This window comes from Apaloderma vittatum, unplaced genomic scaffold, assembly GCF_000703405.1.
Source record: "Apaloderma vittatum isolate BGI_N311 unplaced genomic scaffold, ASM70340v1 scaffold21642, whole genome shotgun sequence".
Taxonomy (NCBI): domain Eukaryota; kingdom Metazoa; phylum Chordata; class Aves; order Trogoniformes; family Trogonidae; genus Apaloderma; species Apaloderma vittatum.
Genome location: NW_009703363.1, coordinates 19,037 through 36,421, shown reverse-complemented (window position 1 = coordinate 36,421; position 17,385 = coordinate 19,037). Strand labels below are relative to the sequence as shown.

The following is a 17,385-nucleotide window of genomic DNA, read 5'->3' as shown; positions in this document are numbered from 1 at the left end:
CGGGGCTTGGAGCAACCTGCGCTGGTGGGAGAGGTCACTGCCCAGGGCAGGGGGCTGGAACGAGATGGTCTTGAAGGTCCCTTCCAACCCAAACCAGTGTGGGATGCCACGAAGGGGACACCCAGCCTCCTCGGACTTGGCACACGTGGGCACTGGGTGCAGGAAGCTGCTCCCCGTGGTGAGGCTGCGTCCCTTGCCGGGGGTTTGCGTGCAGCCGGGAACTTCCTGAAGCCTGTGTGATTGCAATACTTTGCCTCTGGGTCCAGGCAGGATGCGTTTTCTCATTTGCACGGCTTCTGTAAGAGGCTGTTTCAGTCGTCCTTCGAGACCGAATAACTATTTTCTAAGAATTCTGTGGATGTGTTGGAAGAAATTACTGGAAGTGTTCGTGTTGAACTGTCATGAACTTTCTGATGGCTACCATGCATGTGTGGGGGAAACGGCACAGATTTGCAACTCCTAAATCGGTATTTGCTCCAAAGCTGAGGCCTGAACATCACGCTGTGCTGGTTGAGCAGTAGGAATTTGCCTTGTGATCTTTGATGCCACACGAAATCGTTTACCCAGACTAAAATTGTGAATGCTTGTAAGTAGGTAGCTGTGTTGAAGAGAACCACAGAAGAAGGAGTCACACACTGCTGTATTCCCGTACTGATGATAGAGTGGCCACGTTCTTGCGAGAAGCTCTGTGAGAGCAGTTACTGGATTCCTGAATATGATGAAGTTTTCGTTAAACAGAAATCCTGAGAGTACACGATGCTTAGCCAGGTTGTCTCTGCAACAAATGCATCTGTGCATGCATGAGTGTTTTTAACTCATTAAGTTTTCTTAATATCCACATAAGAGCTGTTACACTGAAACGTGGGTGTTGATCTGATTGTGTGCCAGGGAAACGTTTGAGAACTTTTGATGGATACAGGTTGGCGCTGGCCGGTGCCTTGTAACATCTTTCAAGCAGAGCATCATGGAGGTGGGACACATTCTTCCTGATAATGTAAGAACAAGTGGACTATGTCAGCCCAAGGCATCTTCTCCAACAGTGACCAGAGATGGAATATCTAGGAAAAAGTGGGAGAACATGGCCAGCAGTAAGATGTTTCCCCCAGTGCAGCCCTAGAATCCATTTTCAGGTTGGGGATGCCCAGTCAGTCATTGTGTGCAGCAGCTTGACGTAGCAGAAAACCAGCCGGCTGTTCTTGGTGGAGATGGATGCGTAACCTCAGCGCTGAGAGCGAGGGCTTTTTGAGGAACTTGGGGCTATTGCTGTACAAAACTTTCACGGTGTTCTCTCTGAAGTTATCTTTGTTTCTTGCTTTCTCAATAGGGTTATGACTACAGCCGGAGTGGAAACCCGACCCGGAATTGCCTGGAGAAGGCGGTGGCAGTGCTAGATGGAGCTAAATACTGTAAGCAATTAATAGGGTCCTCAAGCAAGACGCCAGCATGCGTGTCTCCTGACTGTCTAGCGTAGGCATAACTCGGGGAGCGAGGACACTGAGCTGTCAGCAGCAGTTGTGTCACAGCGAGGCTTTCACAGCCTCTGCCTTCTTGTTACGGGCAGGAGCTGCTTCCTGGAGGACAAGAGTCCAAAACTTATTGTTCCGGATAGTCAAGCTCTGTTGTGGAGCTTTCTGTAGTTGCTTCCTCTGGCTGCATTTGATGCCTGAGCAGATCTGAACTTGTGCTGCATGCGGTGGGGAGCAGCTGTGAGCAGGCTGTGTGACTGGGGTTCTGCTCCCTGTAAAATCAGGTTCCAGCTTCTGCTGAATCCACTTGACGAGTGGAGATAGCATAGGTGAGAGTGACAGAACAGGTTCCTTTGAACAGCGAAGTGAGGAAGGCCAAGGCAAGTTTGACGAGGTCGTAGCATGTTAAAATGCAGTCTGTCTGCCACTTACTCTTTTCTGTTTTAGGTTTAGCATATGCTTCTGGCTTAGCTGCTACTTTGAATATTACTCACTTGTTAAAGGCTGGGGATACGATCATCTGCATGGATGATGTCTATGGAGGTATGTAAAGCACAACTGTGGTTTTGATCTTCATTGTGCAAATGATTAAATGTACCTATCTTTGATTCTCATGAACTTCTGAATTTCCCACGTAGGCCTTCCTTTTCTTTAAAGCTTTTTCACCTCATGAAAACACGGAATGCTCCTGATTTTGTTGTTAGAAATTCAAGCACAGAGGTTTAAAAAATTGTAGCTAACTACTGTTATGTGCTTGAATGAGGGGAAAACAGCAACACCCTAGCCTTGTGCAAATCTGTTTGCAGACCAGATCCCTCTGCAGTTCAGCATGGCAGAGCTTTCCAGCTTCTGGTATTTCTTCTCTTCTTCTGCTGGGTTGGCCCTGTAACAACCAGCATTTGGCCTGGACTGTTTCGGGCAGCTTTTCTGTCATCCTGCCTGAAAGCACGACTTGCATTTGTTATGCCCATGTCTTCAGCGATGCTGCGACCCACTTTGAGATTTTCATCTTGCATTGATATTTTTTTTTGTGATTCATTCTTCCAAGAAACTCCCCAGTTACAGAATGCGTCCAGTTCTGCCAAAGTTCTTTGGAAGTCTGACATCACCCAAAAATCTGGTGTGATGTCCTGTGACAATCAGTGTCCCCAGTGCCCAGCTCCTGGGTTTCACTGATCAGCAGAGCTTGTATTCTCCCTCTGTTTGCTTCAGGGCCTTGGCACAAAGAGATCAAATCTGCTTTCTCGTCGAAGGAAGGTTAGAGGGGCCAGCAACAGGTGCCATTTTCCCAAGCAGTAGCTGGGAAACCTTTTAGTTAGAGTAATGACCTTTCCCGTGGTTAAGAGTGACTACTGTTTGCCAGTGGGTTCTCTGTGCTTGTGTACAAATCTAAATACACACTTTTGCTTTTAATGTCTTAGTTCTGTCACACCAGATAACTCTTCTCCAGAGTACAGCTGGAGCCAAGCTGAGACAGTGGGAATCCCCACAGATAATCTGCTTCTTTAATTCACAGCCCTTCCACCTCAGAACCTGCTAAATCCAAGTTGTTTGGCCAAAATGTATTATTTCAGTTCCTCACTTCAGAAAGGCCCACAGGTGTATTTTTCAAGCAAAAGCAGTTCACCTGCACATTAAAGCCTCAGCCTCTGGTGGTTTCTGCAGAAATAAATTTCACTCTTTCTTCCCTGACTTTTTTTTTTTCCCCCCCATACTTCTGTTCTGAAGAAACCAGCTTCCTCACAGCCAGTCCTGGTCAGTCGAGGTCACACCCCATGACATGGCACATGTGCAGATCTGCTGCTGCCCGTCATGGCCAGTGTGTGTTCAACCTCTTCCCTTAAATATTTAGGGGTTTCAAAGTCCCCACTTGCCCTTCTTCTAGGCTGAGCTCCTCCAGCTATTCCCACTCATCTTGCCTGCTCGTGTTTGTGTGTGCTGCAGCCAGGTCCTTTATCAACCACCTCCTTGCTTGTCCCCTGCTCCGACTCCTCTTTGCATGCGGGGATTCCTCCTGTGCAGCCTTTCTTCCTTCAGCAACCTTTGAGTCAGCAGCTGCTGGCACGTGGCCCTGCTCCCCCGAGGGTACTGCTAGCTGCAGGAAGCTTGCAGTGTGGTTTCTTTTTTGATAAAGAGCCTGCTTGGATGGGAAAGCCGTACTGACTCAGATGAGTCAGAAGTATTTGAGCTTGTCGGAAAAAACAGTGAAGGAAACCAAGAAGCTCTCGGGCAGTGCTGGAAAGCATGCTGCCTGGAATGTGTTTAAGAGCTACGGAGTTTTGGGAGGCATGAGGAGGAGATGTAGGTAGTTGACATTTCTGAATTCTGAGCCGTTGCTGTAGCTTCCTCAAAGGGGTACTTCCAGTGTAACCCCTCATTTCTGTTTAGGATTTTATACTTATTAAAAGTATCTAAGTAAAGCAACTTTCCTGTGGTTTGTCGAGTTGACAGCCTGTGAGAAAGTGTCTCATGCTTGAACAAATATCTTGCAGCACAGGAGAGAATGTAAGGTATTGCTTACTGTAGAAATAGAAGTGTTTCCTTAGAAAAAATAAAACCATTCAGGCGTGGCATTTGGTGCCCTGACTCATACCCTGTGCTCACTCTGACTTTGTGGCTCGATGGCAAACTGGTGTTCCATGTAAGTGAGTAATGTTGAATAACCTTGGCAGAAAGGCCTAATGAATTAATTTTTAATCCAGACTCTGTTGCCAGAGAGTGACTGTGTTGCACATCTAGTGATAAACTGGTTGTTTCTGATTTCTTTTAATCTTTCTGATGAAAGGCTTCAAAAGCAGAAAGGATGGAAATAATCACTTGATGTGCCTTGCTACAGGTTTATGCAATGGAATAAGAAACATACTAGCTAGAGTCTTCCCCTTGATTCTTCTTCTCCCTGGTTCTCAGTTAAGCTTATTAAATATAAAAAAAGAGTTTGAAAATATGTGGTGGAGAAGTTACTAAAAGTGGAGTGGGGGAAAGAGAGTATAAAAACTGGAACTGCTAGCTCGTGTGTGACAAAGGGCTGGAGGAAAATTCTGAAGCAGTCAGACAAAAAGGGGTCTGTAATTTTCTGGTTAAAAAGACCCCAAACAGCTATCAATTGAAAGTACTTAATAAATCACTCTGATCCCATATTCCTATTACTGCTTCTCCATGGCGTTTATAGCTACAGCAATCTTTAAACTTTTTAGAAAATAAAAAAATACTAATGTGCAATTTATGGTGTGCAGCATGAAACGGTGCCCTCCTGACTTTCCTTGGATGCGTACAGAGGGCTGGAGGTCAGAGGAGGAAAGTTAAGGAAGTTGTTTCATTTTGTGGCTCTGATTTTTTTTTCCTTTGGTTTGTTTTTTTTTGTTTGTTTGTTTAGGCACGAACCGATACTTCAGGAAAGTAGCCATGAAAATTGGCTTGAACGTCATTTTTGTGGACTGCACAAAACCAGAATGCCTGGAAGCTGCAATTACACCAGAGACCAAGGTAGGGGAGAGGGAAATTGCTGAATTTACTTGCTTAATGTCAATAAGTAGTTTTATTCTTGCTCTGGTGTTGGGTGTAAGTGTCAAGTGGAGGGGGCTGCAGGGGTGGCCTCTGCAGGGGCAGGTTGGGGCTGGCTCCAGCACATCTCTCCTGTGAGCTGCTTGGTGGGGCCTCACTGAAAACATTTTAAGAAGAGCAGAAAACACCAGAATGAGAGAGAGGAGGAGGGAAAAGGTGAGAAACAGCAGAGGGAACACAAAGGTGGGAGGAGGAGAAGGCGCTCCTTGGCACTGGAGCAGATAATCCCCAGCTCTGGTGGAAGATGGTTGAACTGGAGAAGGTTTATGGACTTTGGAGTATAAAGCCTTTCTCTGGCTGTGTCAGACTTTCTTCAATGCACTTGTGTTTCCAAGAGCTTTGATGTTCTCCCCACATATCAGTTGTTTCTGTGGAGAATGTTCCCTCTGCCAAGAAACGTTCCCTTTCTTCTGCGAGGACGCTGACTCTCACCGAGTTGCCCTTGTGACTTACCCACATGCTGGCACGTAAAAGCCCTGCCCTGATGGTTTGTGTCGTTGACTTACTGCAGCTCGTTTGGATTGAGACACCCACAAACCCCACGCTGAAGGTCATTGACATTCGGGCCTGCGCGGACATCGTGCATAAGCACAAAGATGTTCTTCTGGTGGTAGACAACACTTTCATGTCGGCGTACTTCCAGGTAAGCGCTCGTGTTTGCAGTCATCCCCTTGTTTCAGTGTATTCGAGGAGACATTTTTTAAATGGAAGCACCACCAAGGGGCTCGAGGCTTGATCGTTGTACAATTACCTGTTCTGTTTCTAAATCCAACCCGTGTCCTGCTGCTGCTACGTTAGGAAAGGTGGGATGCAAAGTCTTTTATGGCTGGCCATGTACCAGTGGGTTACCAGCACAACCAGTACAGCTCAGCGGTCAAGTAAACACACTGAATCCGGACAGTCAGGTAAGCTGTAGGGAGAGCAGCTTCTCTGTCATTCAGAAATCATACTATTTAGTTCTCACTGCTGGAAATCCTACCAGGCCTGTTAAAAGCGTTCTGTTTTCTAATTTGGCCTTTTTGTACCAATTCGTTTGTATAAGCTGTTTATGATCTGCTCTGAACCATGGGATATTCTAAAAAGGTAGTGGGAGAGAACGTTAAAACAAGAAAACTTTGTTAAATCTTTCTCAGAGACATTCAAATTACCTTCTTCTTCAATATTTCGGTGAACATGTGGTTTAGACGTTTGAAATTTTGACCTTGACCAACTGGCATAACTTTTCAGCTTTTATAACTAGAACATGGGAAGGGAAGACAATTTCGGAAGGTCTGAACATGCTCCGTAATAATCAAATCCAAAGCCTTGTTCATCTTACCATGGGCTAGAAACATTTATGTGTATTTCCCAGAAGACCAAGCCAATCCCTTGCGTATTAGGTGTAAATTAAAATATTTTTTTTATGAGTGCAAAAGGCAAGGTGTCTGTTCTTGTGAAGGGTGCTCACAGCTTGATCAATTCAGAGAGCTTCACAGAAGGTGTTAGTGCTTAGCTAAAGCAACATTTGAGTTTGTCTTTTATGTACCAAAGGTCTTTTATTTTCAAGCTGCTTGCTTTGTTACCTTTTAACATATGGATGCTCTTCGGTCTTTTTAATATGTTTGCCTTATGTTCAAAGTCCTTTTCAAAGTGACTGATTAAAATAAATAAAAAAGAAGATTGCTCATTACTTCTTGCCCATCAAGGTCACGGTTTACCTCACCTTGAAAAGGCTTCTGGGAAGGTTAGGGAAGAGAGACCCGGCAACCAAAACCCTTTGCGCTTTCTTCAGGTTTTCAGTTGTTCTTCCCGTGCCAATACTGATAGCAGGAAAAAGGAATTTTTCTGCTTTGCAGACTGTGTTGAGGACTTCAGTTTCTCAGGAAGTATACTTCAGGGTAGATGCCATTACTTATCCCTGCCTCGACTAAGCATTTTTTCCACAAATATGAACTGGCTATATGTTAGGTGTATTCAGTCACTCCTCTCCCTGCAGCTGGTGGGAATTAAATCACATTTTGGTGGTGCTTTTAAATCCCATTTTATCATGGGTTCTTTTCATTGTGCTTGTCTCAGATTCAGAGGGCTTGCCTCTACTGTTGTTTTTGTCACATAATCTGTCTGTCTTTTTTCTCACCTTCTTGTGTGTAAGGTGTTTTGCGTCAAGTTTTTGTGCATTTCTTCAGTTTCTCTGCCCGTTGTTATTTTCGTGTTGCGTCGCAGTCTTTCTGGAGAGCTTGAAATGAACCCGAGTGCACATGGGGTTTAATCTCACAGGTTGTTTTCATTTCATTTCAGCGTCCTTTATCGCTGGGGGCTGACATTTGTATGTATTCTGCAACCAAGTACATGAACGGTGAGTGCGTGAGGTCGTCACAACTCTGTCTGGCTATTTAAAAGCCACCCTGGCTGTGGGCAGTTGAGAAAACAGGGACTTGTGGCAGAACCTTGGAGCAGATGGAGTGGCTGATTCTGTTCTTGTCCTCTTGCGGTTTTTTTTTTAGGGCATAGTGATGTCGTAATGGGACTTGTTTCAGTAAACTGTGCTGATCTCTATGAAAGGCTCAAGTTCTTGCAAAACTGTGAGTAGTCAACATGGGGCATACCTTGAAATGAATAATCTCAAATGTACCAGCTCATAGTGGGAAGCACGTTGGATGTGCACGAGTACAAAATCTCTCTAGGGATGTCGTTCAGGCGTTTAGATGACTGGAGAGGAAGCAGTAACACAGGTGTAGGAAACCTGAATTCTCCTCCCTGCCTTTCACTGGGATGTGGGGTGGCCTTAGGCCAGCATGATGGCTTTTGGTTCCCCTCAGTGGCTTCTCTCTCAGAAAAAGTTACTGACACTGGTCTCCACTTTCAAATTGCTTCACAAAAGTGCTGAGAGTGATGTGGGTTGTTCAGCATTTCTTCACCGGGGCAGAGTCTTGCTTTGGGTTATAGTTAAGAATAATTAAGAGTAGTTAAGAATCACAGCTTCGGTGAGTCTGTGAGTCTGTGAGTCTGTGAGTCTGTGAGTCTGTGAGTCTGTGAGTCTGTGAGTCTGTGAGTCTGTGAGTCTGTGAGTCTGTGAGTCTGTGAGTCTGTGAGTCTGTGATTGTTCAGACTGTGGCCATTATTTCCTGTATTCACTTGACATCACATACAAAGAGGCATGCAAACATTTAAATTATGCCTCTGTTTGCTTTCATCTAACTCGTGTCAAGTACACCAGGAGTTTTTCTGAACTCATTCACACATCAGAGGATAATGCCAAATGCACAATTTTCCTGCATAGGTTGATTTTAACAATTTTGCTGCCCCTTAACTGTAATGACTAAATTTCCATACAGAGTTCTGTCTGCCCTCTGTCTACAGCAGAAAGAGGGAAGGTATATTGAGTTTAATAAATGCAATCCTTTATTCTTCTGCTTGTTAATTCAGCTCATTAATTAGCTTCCCAAGTGTGTGAGATGAGGAAGACAGACTGCATCAAATGTCTTGCCACTTGTTCTATCTTTAGAAATTTTGGGAATTAGGACTGTATTTAGTTTTACTAAAAAAAATCCCAACAAACCAACAACGCTTTGTTTTCCATGGAATTTGATTTTGATTTCTGTAGCTCTTGGAGCTGTTCCATCCCCCTTCGACTGTTACCTGTGCAATCGTGGTTTGAAGACTCTGCAGGTCCGGATGAAACAACACTTCCACAATGCGTTGGCTGTCGCTCGATTCCTTGAGTCGGATTCCCGGGTGGAGAAAGTCATTTACCCAGGTGGGTTGGCAGGACCTTGGAGCAGAGTTTGAGCCCTGTCACACCACACGTCCTCTGTGCACCCTTCGTGTTTGGTGCCCGGGTGATGCGCCGACGGTGAGCTGCTTTTACGCTTTCAAAGTGACGGTAATTAGAGCCATTTCTCCAAATTTCAGGCTTGCCTTCGCACCCGCAGCACGAGCTGGTCAAGCAACAGTGCACTGGCTGTCCTGGAATGGTAACCTTCTACATTAAAGGAAATCTCAAACATGCTGTGTCCTTTCTGAAGAATTTAAAGGTAAATCACGTCAAACACGGCCTTCGAGGGACTTGAGATTGTCTTAAGAGTGATAATGGAAGGAAGATTTTTTTCTTGGGGCAGGGAGAGTCTTTCTCTGTCATTTCAAAGCTCATTTTGGGCGTAGTCATCTCCAAATAATAGATTATTTGTAAATGAGAGGCTAATGAGAGGAGGGAGGAAGATGCCTGAGCTCATTTGAAGGTTTTGTTTACACAGTAGGGTGTAGTATATCCAGGTTAGCCCAGGCATTGCTGCTAATAAAGGGTCTGCGTGCCAGGCCTTTCGCAAAAATGCCTGTAGTCTGTGAAAGCAGAGAAGCTGTGGCTGATGTAACACTGTTGTAGTATTTCAAAGGAGGAAAACGTTGAGAAATGACATGAATCATGAGGGAGTCCCTCAGCTTGGAGAAGAGCTGTTTGCTTATTTTACCTAACCCATCAGCTTTTGCTTCGGTCTTTGCAATATCTTAATTCCGCTTGTATTAATTTAATGTGTTTACTAGTCTTGATCTATGATTAATTTGCATCCTGCTCTTGTGTTTTGGCTGTTTTCTTCTTGGAAAGACAAATCAGTAATAAACAACAAAGGTAAATTGGAACTTCCTCCTCCTCTCTGTCTGACTTACTTTCTGGCTAATGTCATCAACTGAAAACGAATTTACCAAAAGTATGATTTTTCCACAAAGTACTGTTTTACAAGAGAGAGAACAGGAGATCTACCAGCTTTGACAAAAAGTGCCGGGGAATATATTCCATGAGAAGTAGTCCCTTAGGAGTGTCCTCACTTCAGCCCTCTGACTTTGGTAACAGTCAGGTTATCACTAGGTTGCTACGAAAATAAAGTCGTTTACTTAAACCAGGCTGAAAAGAGGATTATTTGTTTGATAGATTTAGCTGTATTGTTTTTTAAGGAAAAAAAAAGTGAATATGAGCAACCAGGGCTGCAGAGAAACATTCAGGGCAGCGAGTGTGTTCACAGCAGGCAGATGGTGAATCTGTGTGTGTGCGCAGCTGCCTCACTTCTTGTCATCAGGAATACGTGTCCATAATTCAGAGAGTGCTAAAAACACCCCCTCTTACCTAACAGTAAGCGTTTCACAAACATTAGTCCTGAGAAACTTAGTCTGGTTTTCGAAATACTAAAGTAACTGAGCAATGAGTGAAAAAATCTGTTCAGCCTTCTGGGAAAAATCTGAAATTCCCGAGTGTTCTTCCCTGTCAACTCTGCCATTTGCCAGCCTGAAAAGCAGGGGTGTTAAACGTGAGCAGCACTGAGTGATGCTGAGAGCAGGGTGTCTGAGGATAGGATGTAATCGCTTCAACCTCGGCTGAAATTTTTAAGATCGGAGTCTGTTCTTCCTCTGAAGAGAAAGAAAAGTGGTGGAGCCCAGGTAGAGCTGCTCCCTCGTCTGCTGCCTTCTCCCTCCTGCTCTTCCTCCACTGCTGCCCATGCGTTGTGCTGTAGGAACGACTCCCGAGGGGTGTTTGTTCCTCATGGGCATATTTTATTTTATTTTTTTTCAATTTTGTATCAGAGCCTTTTTAGGACAAGGTTGATTTAAGTCTTAATAGCTCCCACCTGATAAATGTACCCTTTTTTCCCCTAATTGCAGCTAATAGCTTTTGTTATATAAAAGCTATTATAGAAAAACTCAGAATGTTAAAAGTTTTCTTCCTGTTTTTCCTTAACTGTCTTTAAGCATTCCTAACCTTATACTTCTTACTTTAAATTCTCTTAATTTTTCCCCTGTAGGTTTTTGCCCTCGCTGAGAGTCTGGGTGGATACGAAAGCCTCGCAGAACATCCGTAAGTCATTCTTCATCTTAAAAGTCTAAAATAGCTGCAGAGTAACAGAGAAGCTTCTGATATGGGAGCTCTAAAGTTTTTCTAGTATGCAAAGCTCTGTTGAGTATCACTGAAAGTCAAGGAATAGTGTGTTGTGAAGCACAAAACCCAGCGGCTGCTCCAGGCACGAATGTAGGAACACGGTGCTGAAAACATTTCCACGCTTCCGTGTTTTAACGGGAAGACCGAGCTGCATTTTCTTGTTGTGATAAGAAATCCAAGAAGTCAGCACGTGTTTGAATTAAGTAGAACTGAGCCGATCTCATCAGGCCGTTGAGGAGAGTTCTGCTGTTCTGGCTGCTTACACCAGAGGGCACATTTGGCACGCTGCACCGAGCTGCAGGCACCTTTTGTAGGAGTTTTAGGGATGTCTGTCTAGGTGAAGAGGCTAAAAATAGGATTTTTGTCGGATTTTTTTTGCTTTTTCAAAAGATACACGGAACGTTATGACTCAGCTGATACGCTGAGTAATTTCAGTGACTCGTTTTAGAGTAACAGCAAAGTGTAAAATGCGCAGGCAGTTCAAAGGTGATTGTGAGTTGGTGGGTGTCAGTGACTGAGTGTGTGGGGCAAGGAGCTTCTTACGTATATTCTCCAGAGCTGGAGAGAATAAACTCTTCAACGTAATGGTTACAGGCCGACAAGTGATTTGAGAAATCAGAAATTTAAAAACAAACAAACAAAAAAACCCCCAGATTTTATACTGGAGATTGTGTACTGTAGCTATTTCTCCACACGCTTGAAGCAGAGCTTTTAAATACTGGGGTTTTTTTGGGGGGGAAAAAAAAAAGCTCTCCGGAAGGAAAAGGACTTTCTCCTTTTTCAGTTCCAGATTAAGTAACCAGTTCTTATTCGTCTTGTGTAGCTTGGAAATACTGTATGGAAATAGTGGGAGATAAAGTCACTGACTTCTCTGCAGTTTGTGTAACTTCTTAGAAAAAAATGCTATTTTTTTTTTTTTCCTCCAGGGCCATCATGACTCATGCTTCAGTACCTAAAGAAGATCGAGAAGTTCTTGGAATCAGCGATACATTAATTCGCCTGTCGGTTGGTTTGGAAGACGAAGAAGACTTACTGGAAGACCTGGATCAGGCTCTGAAAGCTGCAGTGAGTGGGCTGCTGCCTTAATGCTGTCACTCTAAAAATAATTCCCCCTCTAGTCCTCTGCCTTTCTCCCTAAACTGTCTCCTGGTAATTCTTGCCTCACGTAATTTTTAAACTGCTCAAAAGCAGAGTGTGTGTAGGGTCTTAAAGCTTTTGTCGTTAGGTTTCTCCACGGTGAGTTTTGCATTCCTCATCGAGGGAGCTCTCCTCCTGGCAGCCAAGCTCTTAGAGCGCGCTTCGGGTTTTTCATATTGTGGTTTTAGAGAGTTGAAATGTATTAACAGCTTCAAGAAAAGAGCTTTTTCCACAATAAGGCAACACTATTTCATTTATAAGCAACAGTAAGTAGTCAGTAACAGTAAGTAGTAAGTAAGTAAGTAGTAAGGCAACACTATTTGTCTTATAAGCACTACTTCTCTACCCAAGGTCCTGCATTTCAGCAAGCAGATTAAAATTGCTTACACCTGGTAATTACTGTGATGCCATATAGTGACTTTAGTTCTCTAGGCCGGTCGCCTGAAACACGTGAGGTGTAGATGGGTTTGTATTTGAGTATATGTGCAGGGGAGAGGCTGTTAAATCCGTGTTGTCTTTTGCTCCTACACAGATTTGTGCCGTACTTGGGATCTGCTCGTGCTGTCCCTGAAGGAATAACGTGGTTTTTTTGCCAGCTTTTAGTTTAATAACTTTGAGGGTTTTTTCGTCTGCTGGAAAGGATTATCCACAGCAGAAAAATACAAAGTATGGGCTCTGTCCTTTGAACGAGTACATCCTTCTGATCCCCGCTGGCAGCTGCAGACTCGCGGTTTGCTGTACCGGTATCTCAGTGCAGATCACGCCGTGTCGTGCCGTGCTCTGTAGTTATCACGCCGCGACTTATTGAGGGCATTGCCGGCGGCTTTGGTTTCTGCAGTTGCAGATGACTTATTAGGTTTCCCAGGTGATCCTAGGAAGCAGATAACACGTGGTCTGAAAGATCGTTTCTTTTTTTCCCTGGAAGGAGGTCCCTGACCTTTGGGTATGCAGGAGAATTCCTCTTGATGTGAAATCTCAGCTTTAGATCTGAATGTGTGAGCAAAGCATGTGAACCAGATGCCTTAAGCCTACCCAGGTGCTCTGCCTCGACCTCTGACTTTGTTCTCCAGAGCTTCAGTGGAAGCCTAAAATCTTTCCGGCCTTCATAAGCGTAACTGTGCATCAGGGAGAAGAAAGGAGAATTTTCTCCTGATCCTCGTGGGTAGTGAGCAGAGCGTGAAGCGCTGGAGCAAAGCAGCAGCCAGCCCTTACAAATGCTGTCAGAGGTTCTCGGGATTTCCCTCGCTCAAGGACGCGTGTTAGATCTTTGGTTCTGGTTGCTTAGTTTTTGTTCTCGGGAACTGCCAACTGCTGTCACACAGTCCCATCCATAAAATGTGTTATTCTGTCTTTACAACTTCAGGTTCTGTTCCCAAGTGTCCTGATAAAGAACTTCACTTCCTGGAAAGTCCAAACCTTTGATTTACAAAATCTTGTAATGTGGTCCTAGTCTGTTTGTATCCACTTGATCACACGTTCCTCCCACGCAGGCCAACGGAGGTATTGGGCACGTTCCTACCGGGCAGTGAAAATGTTTCCTCAGGGCAGCATGCTCTGTGCCACGCCGGGGGGCTAAAGGGGCAAGGGGGGGCAGAGAGAAGGAGAGGAGCCAAGGGCTGCAGCAAGGCGTGCGTGGAAGGGGGGATTTGACGAGTATCTGCATAATAAATAACCCCACTAAAAAAGCATGAGTTTCCTTCTTCCCGTCTCCCAAGTTGGACTTCTGCTCCGTGGGAGCACCGTAACTCTCGCCTGTTTGCCTGCCTGTTTTCTTTGAGTGGGAATCCTGCAGATTCGGTCGTTTCACAGCACCGAGGACAGATTTTGTGGGCTTTGGTGGCCTCGAGTCAACTCTGGGTCAGTGGCCAAGGCAGAACTCGGTTCAGCGCTACCTTGTTCTCCTCTGCAGCCCTGCAGGCACCTGCATCCCCCCAAAAGAGGTTTTGAAAAAAAGGGACTTGAAATAGTTTTGCCTGTGTGAGAGGTCCTGGTGATATTGGTGGGTAAAATACAAATTTGAGTCCTGCAGCAGACGTGCGGTGGTTTGAACTGCAGACAGGAAATCTTTTTTTGTCCTTCTCTTTTCTTGTCTCTCTGCTTGTTTGTGTGTTGACAGGGAATATTGGCAACGGTAACTGCATGGGTTTCTATCTGCCAGCACAGAGCATGAAGACAATCTAATGCTAAAGTGTATTTTATTTTTGAAAATAAAAAAGTAGTGTGTGGGTGATATAGGTGCATGGCATAATTACCTCTTGTTTTCCATTCTCTTTGCAGTTTGCAGAGCAGAAGGCTTGATTTATAAAACCAAAGCTTGAAACTGAACGTTGAAACGGCTGAAGAAGATGGCACTGAAGTTTGAATTGCTAATGATTTTCTTTTAATTTGCCTCTGAGAATTTCACCCCCTTCAATCCAACACTGGAATCCTGTGGGGTTCTCGCTTTGTGAAGTTACCTCCGTTCTGCTGCCACTTGGCTGGACGCCGTGGCCCACAGCCTGCGGTCTCCTTGTGGTCCATTTCTGTTGTTTCGTGCTTCTTCGGCTTTGGGATTTCTCGAGTCGGGGAGTGGTGGTCGAGAGCAGCTGCGACACGCGCTCAGGAATATTGCTCTGGTGGAGATCGGTGTTTCTCATTTGCTGTGCGAGTGTCGCAAGAGGTTAGGTCAAAAGCGTTGGGTTTCTCTTACAGCCCCTCAGGATGCACAGTTAGTTTTTCTTGTCTCTTCTAATCCAACAGTCCAACTAAAAGAGTGTTGATTTACCTTAGATTTTTTTAAAATTTTCTTTTTAATTAGGTTGGAAATGCAGTTAAGTGCTTTTTCTCCTGTTGATATTTTACGGAGTGTTGAGAATGAAGTGAAATCCAATAGCTGGTAAAGAATGGTAACTTTTAACAGGATTCTTCTGCTTAAGAAAAAAAAGAATCATAGAAGGTGTTGGGCTGGAAGGGGCTTTTAAAGGTCATCTAGTCCAACCCCTGTGCAGTGAGCAGGGAAATCTTTCACTAGATATCATGTAATGTAAATTTTGGTAACAATTTGGTTTATATTTGGAATTGGAATAATTTGAATTAAAACACGCTTTGAATCTCCTTGGTGTATCACTTGTATTTGACATCTGCATATGCTGCTTGCATGCAAAATCAGGTGATGAGATGACCCTGGCTTGGGTTTAAATTTTCCTATGGGGAAAATGATGTTGTTTCTCAGAACGACGGCTGACGCAAGATGTGAGTCGGGTGACATTCCCTGGCCAGCTGATGAAAAGCTGCCTTGGACTGTGGTGTGGAACACCTGCAGTACCCAGCTGGGGTAACTGTCGTCTGCTTTGCTGTCGGAGAGTCGAGCCCTCGGGCTTCTGCACAGCCAGGGCAGGGTTGGAGGTGAGTGCATTCAATCCAGCCCTCCAGGTGGTTATCCTGTCTCATTCTCAGTTACCCTGATCTATAAGCTCAGGGAATCATCGTGGGTTAGCTTTTTATTAACTTCTGCAGGATAAATATTGTTACCACGCTGTCTGGTCTGAATTTTGACTCTGCTTATGTTTATCAGCATTAATTCTTGTGGAAAGACCCCAGCAAGTAAGTTCTTCTCTGTATAATCAGGAGCACAGCTTTAAAAGCCTTGAGCCACTCCAGCTCACCCGTGCCAGCCCTCGTGCATGGCCGTGGTAGCGTCGTTGTCCGATGATCTGTCCCCAACAAGAGGGGAGCCAGCACTGAGCGTCTGAGCTCAGGTAGAGCTTTAAATAGGTGCAGGTTTCTGGGTTTCTTGTAATTCAAATTAGGGCTGTGTTCTCCATGCTGGGTCAGTACTGCGTTTCGGTGTGTGCTACAGAGCACAAAGTCAATCCTGTCAGCCTGCCAAGGCTCCCTGCCTTCTGAGCAGGGAATAATTATGTGTATTGACACACAGGCTGAGTAGTCTGGGTTGTCTAGAGTGATTAAATCCTGGGAAAACTGGTCTGGAGGTGTACATACCCAACAAACACCTTGTTTGCTTGTTTGCAGATGAGTATGCTGTGAAAGCATGTGCAGAATGACTGAGATGCTATAGGGGATGTAGGCTGGTAGGTGGTGTGAAAATTGGGAGTTTTTGTTATTTTCCAGAAGGTCATCGACTGGTAATGAAAAGACTCAAAGGTGTCATGGTTGCTCTCTGTAACTCCCTGCCAGGAGGGTGTAGTGAGGTGGGGTCGGTCTGTTCAACCAAGTAACAAGTGATAGGACAAGGGGAAATGGCCTCACGTTGCGCCAAGGGAGGTTTAGTTTGGGCATTAGAAAGAATTTCTTTACTGGAGGAGTTCTCAGGCACTGGAACGGGTGCCCAGGGCAGGGCTGGAGTCCCTGTCCCTGGAGGGATTTCAGAGTCGGGCAGACCCAGCGCTCAGGGAGCTGCTTTAGTCGAGGACTCATCAGTGTTGGGTCTGTGGTTGGATTAAAAGGTCTTAGAAATCTTATCCAACCTGGGCGATTCTGTGGGTGTACAGTGTGAGCTAGTTACTCCCTTCCCTCTAGTGAAAACTGTCTTCCCTTAGTCTCTCTTTTAAATCGTGATGTTTGTGGTTACAGCATTTATTCTTTTGGATTGACTATCAGATTTAATTTCTATATTCCCAGTCCAGATATTTTTTGTAGTGTCTTCACTAATACAGATGTAATGAGTGATGAAAGCGGGCAGCTGTAGAAAGCATAAACTGAAGATGTGCCTGTGCTTGTCGGAAATTAAGGGGGACATGGGATGTCCCAGGGACCATGGGCACCCTTGGGTGAAAGTGCTGGGCTGGAAACCCCCTTCTCCCTGCTTGCACGGGGTGATGCCATCAGAGGTGAGCACTTTGCACCAATCCCTCCTTCCTGGGAGACTGGGAACCAGAAGTAATTTCCCCATTATTCTCCATTCATCTGAATATCCTTGATCAGTGTTCCCAAATTAGATCAGAAACGTCACAATGAGATTTTGGGGAGATGTCGGATGCGGGAGCTGCCGTGCTGAAGGGAAGTCTGTGCTGGGCTCATGGCCGGGCGGAGCGGGGAGTGCCAAGTCCTGGGAGGCTGCGATGGATCAAGACTGTGTAGGGGACAAGGAATTGACAGAAATGAGTCCCAGGGCAGGAGTCAGCTGTGGTGATGGGCTGGGAAACACTGTTCTGTGCGATCTGTGGCCTTGATGTGGCTCGCTTGGGCTGACTGGGGCCAAGTTGCTCCCTTCCAGTCTTCCCTAGCTAAGAGGTGTTGGTCTTCTTGCAATCATGTCAAGTTTTAAGTGTAGCTGAGTAAAACAGCTTTACGACCAAAGAGCCCTGAAGTGGTTTGAGT

The 17,385-nt window shown here is 45.1% G+C and overlaps 1 protein-coding gene across 1 annotated transcript; it reads left to right on the top strand.

The window, feature by feature from the left end:
- Nucleotides 1–1,324: 1,324 nt before the first annotated feature.
- CTH (cystathionine gamma-lyase) lies at nucleotides 1,325–12,015 on the top strand (the record flags this gene model as incomplete). The annotated part of the gene is made up of 10 exons (XM_009864611.1): nucleotides 1,325–1,406; nucleotides 1,914–2,009; nucleotides 4,840–4,949; nucleotides 5,539–5,670; nucleotides 7,305–7,362; nucleotides 7,511–7,588; nucleotides 8,611–8,763; nucleotides 8,919–9,040; nucleotides 10,796–10,848; nucleotides 11,856–12,015. Coding segments are annotated over 10 exons (1,044 nt in total), but the record flags the coding sequence as incomplete, so codon positions are not given.
- Nucleotides 12,016–17,385: the final 5,370 nt, after the last annotated feature.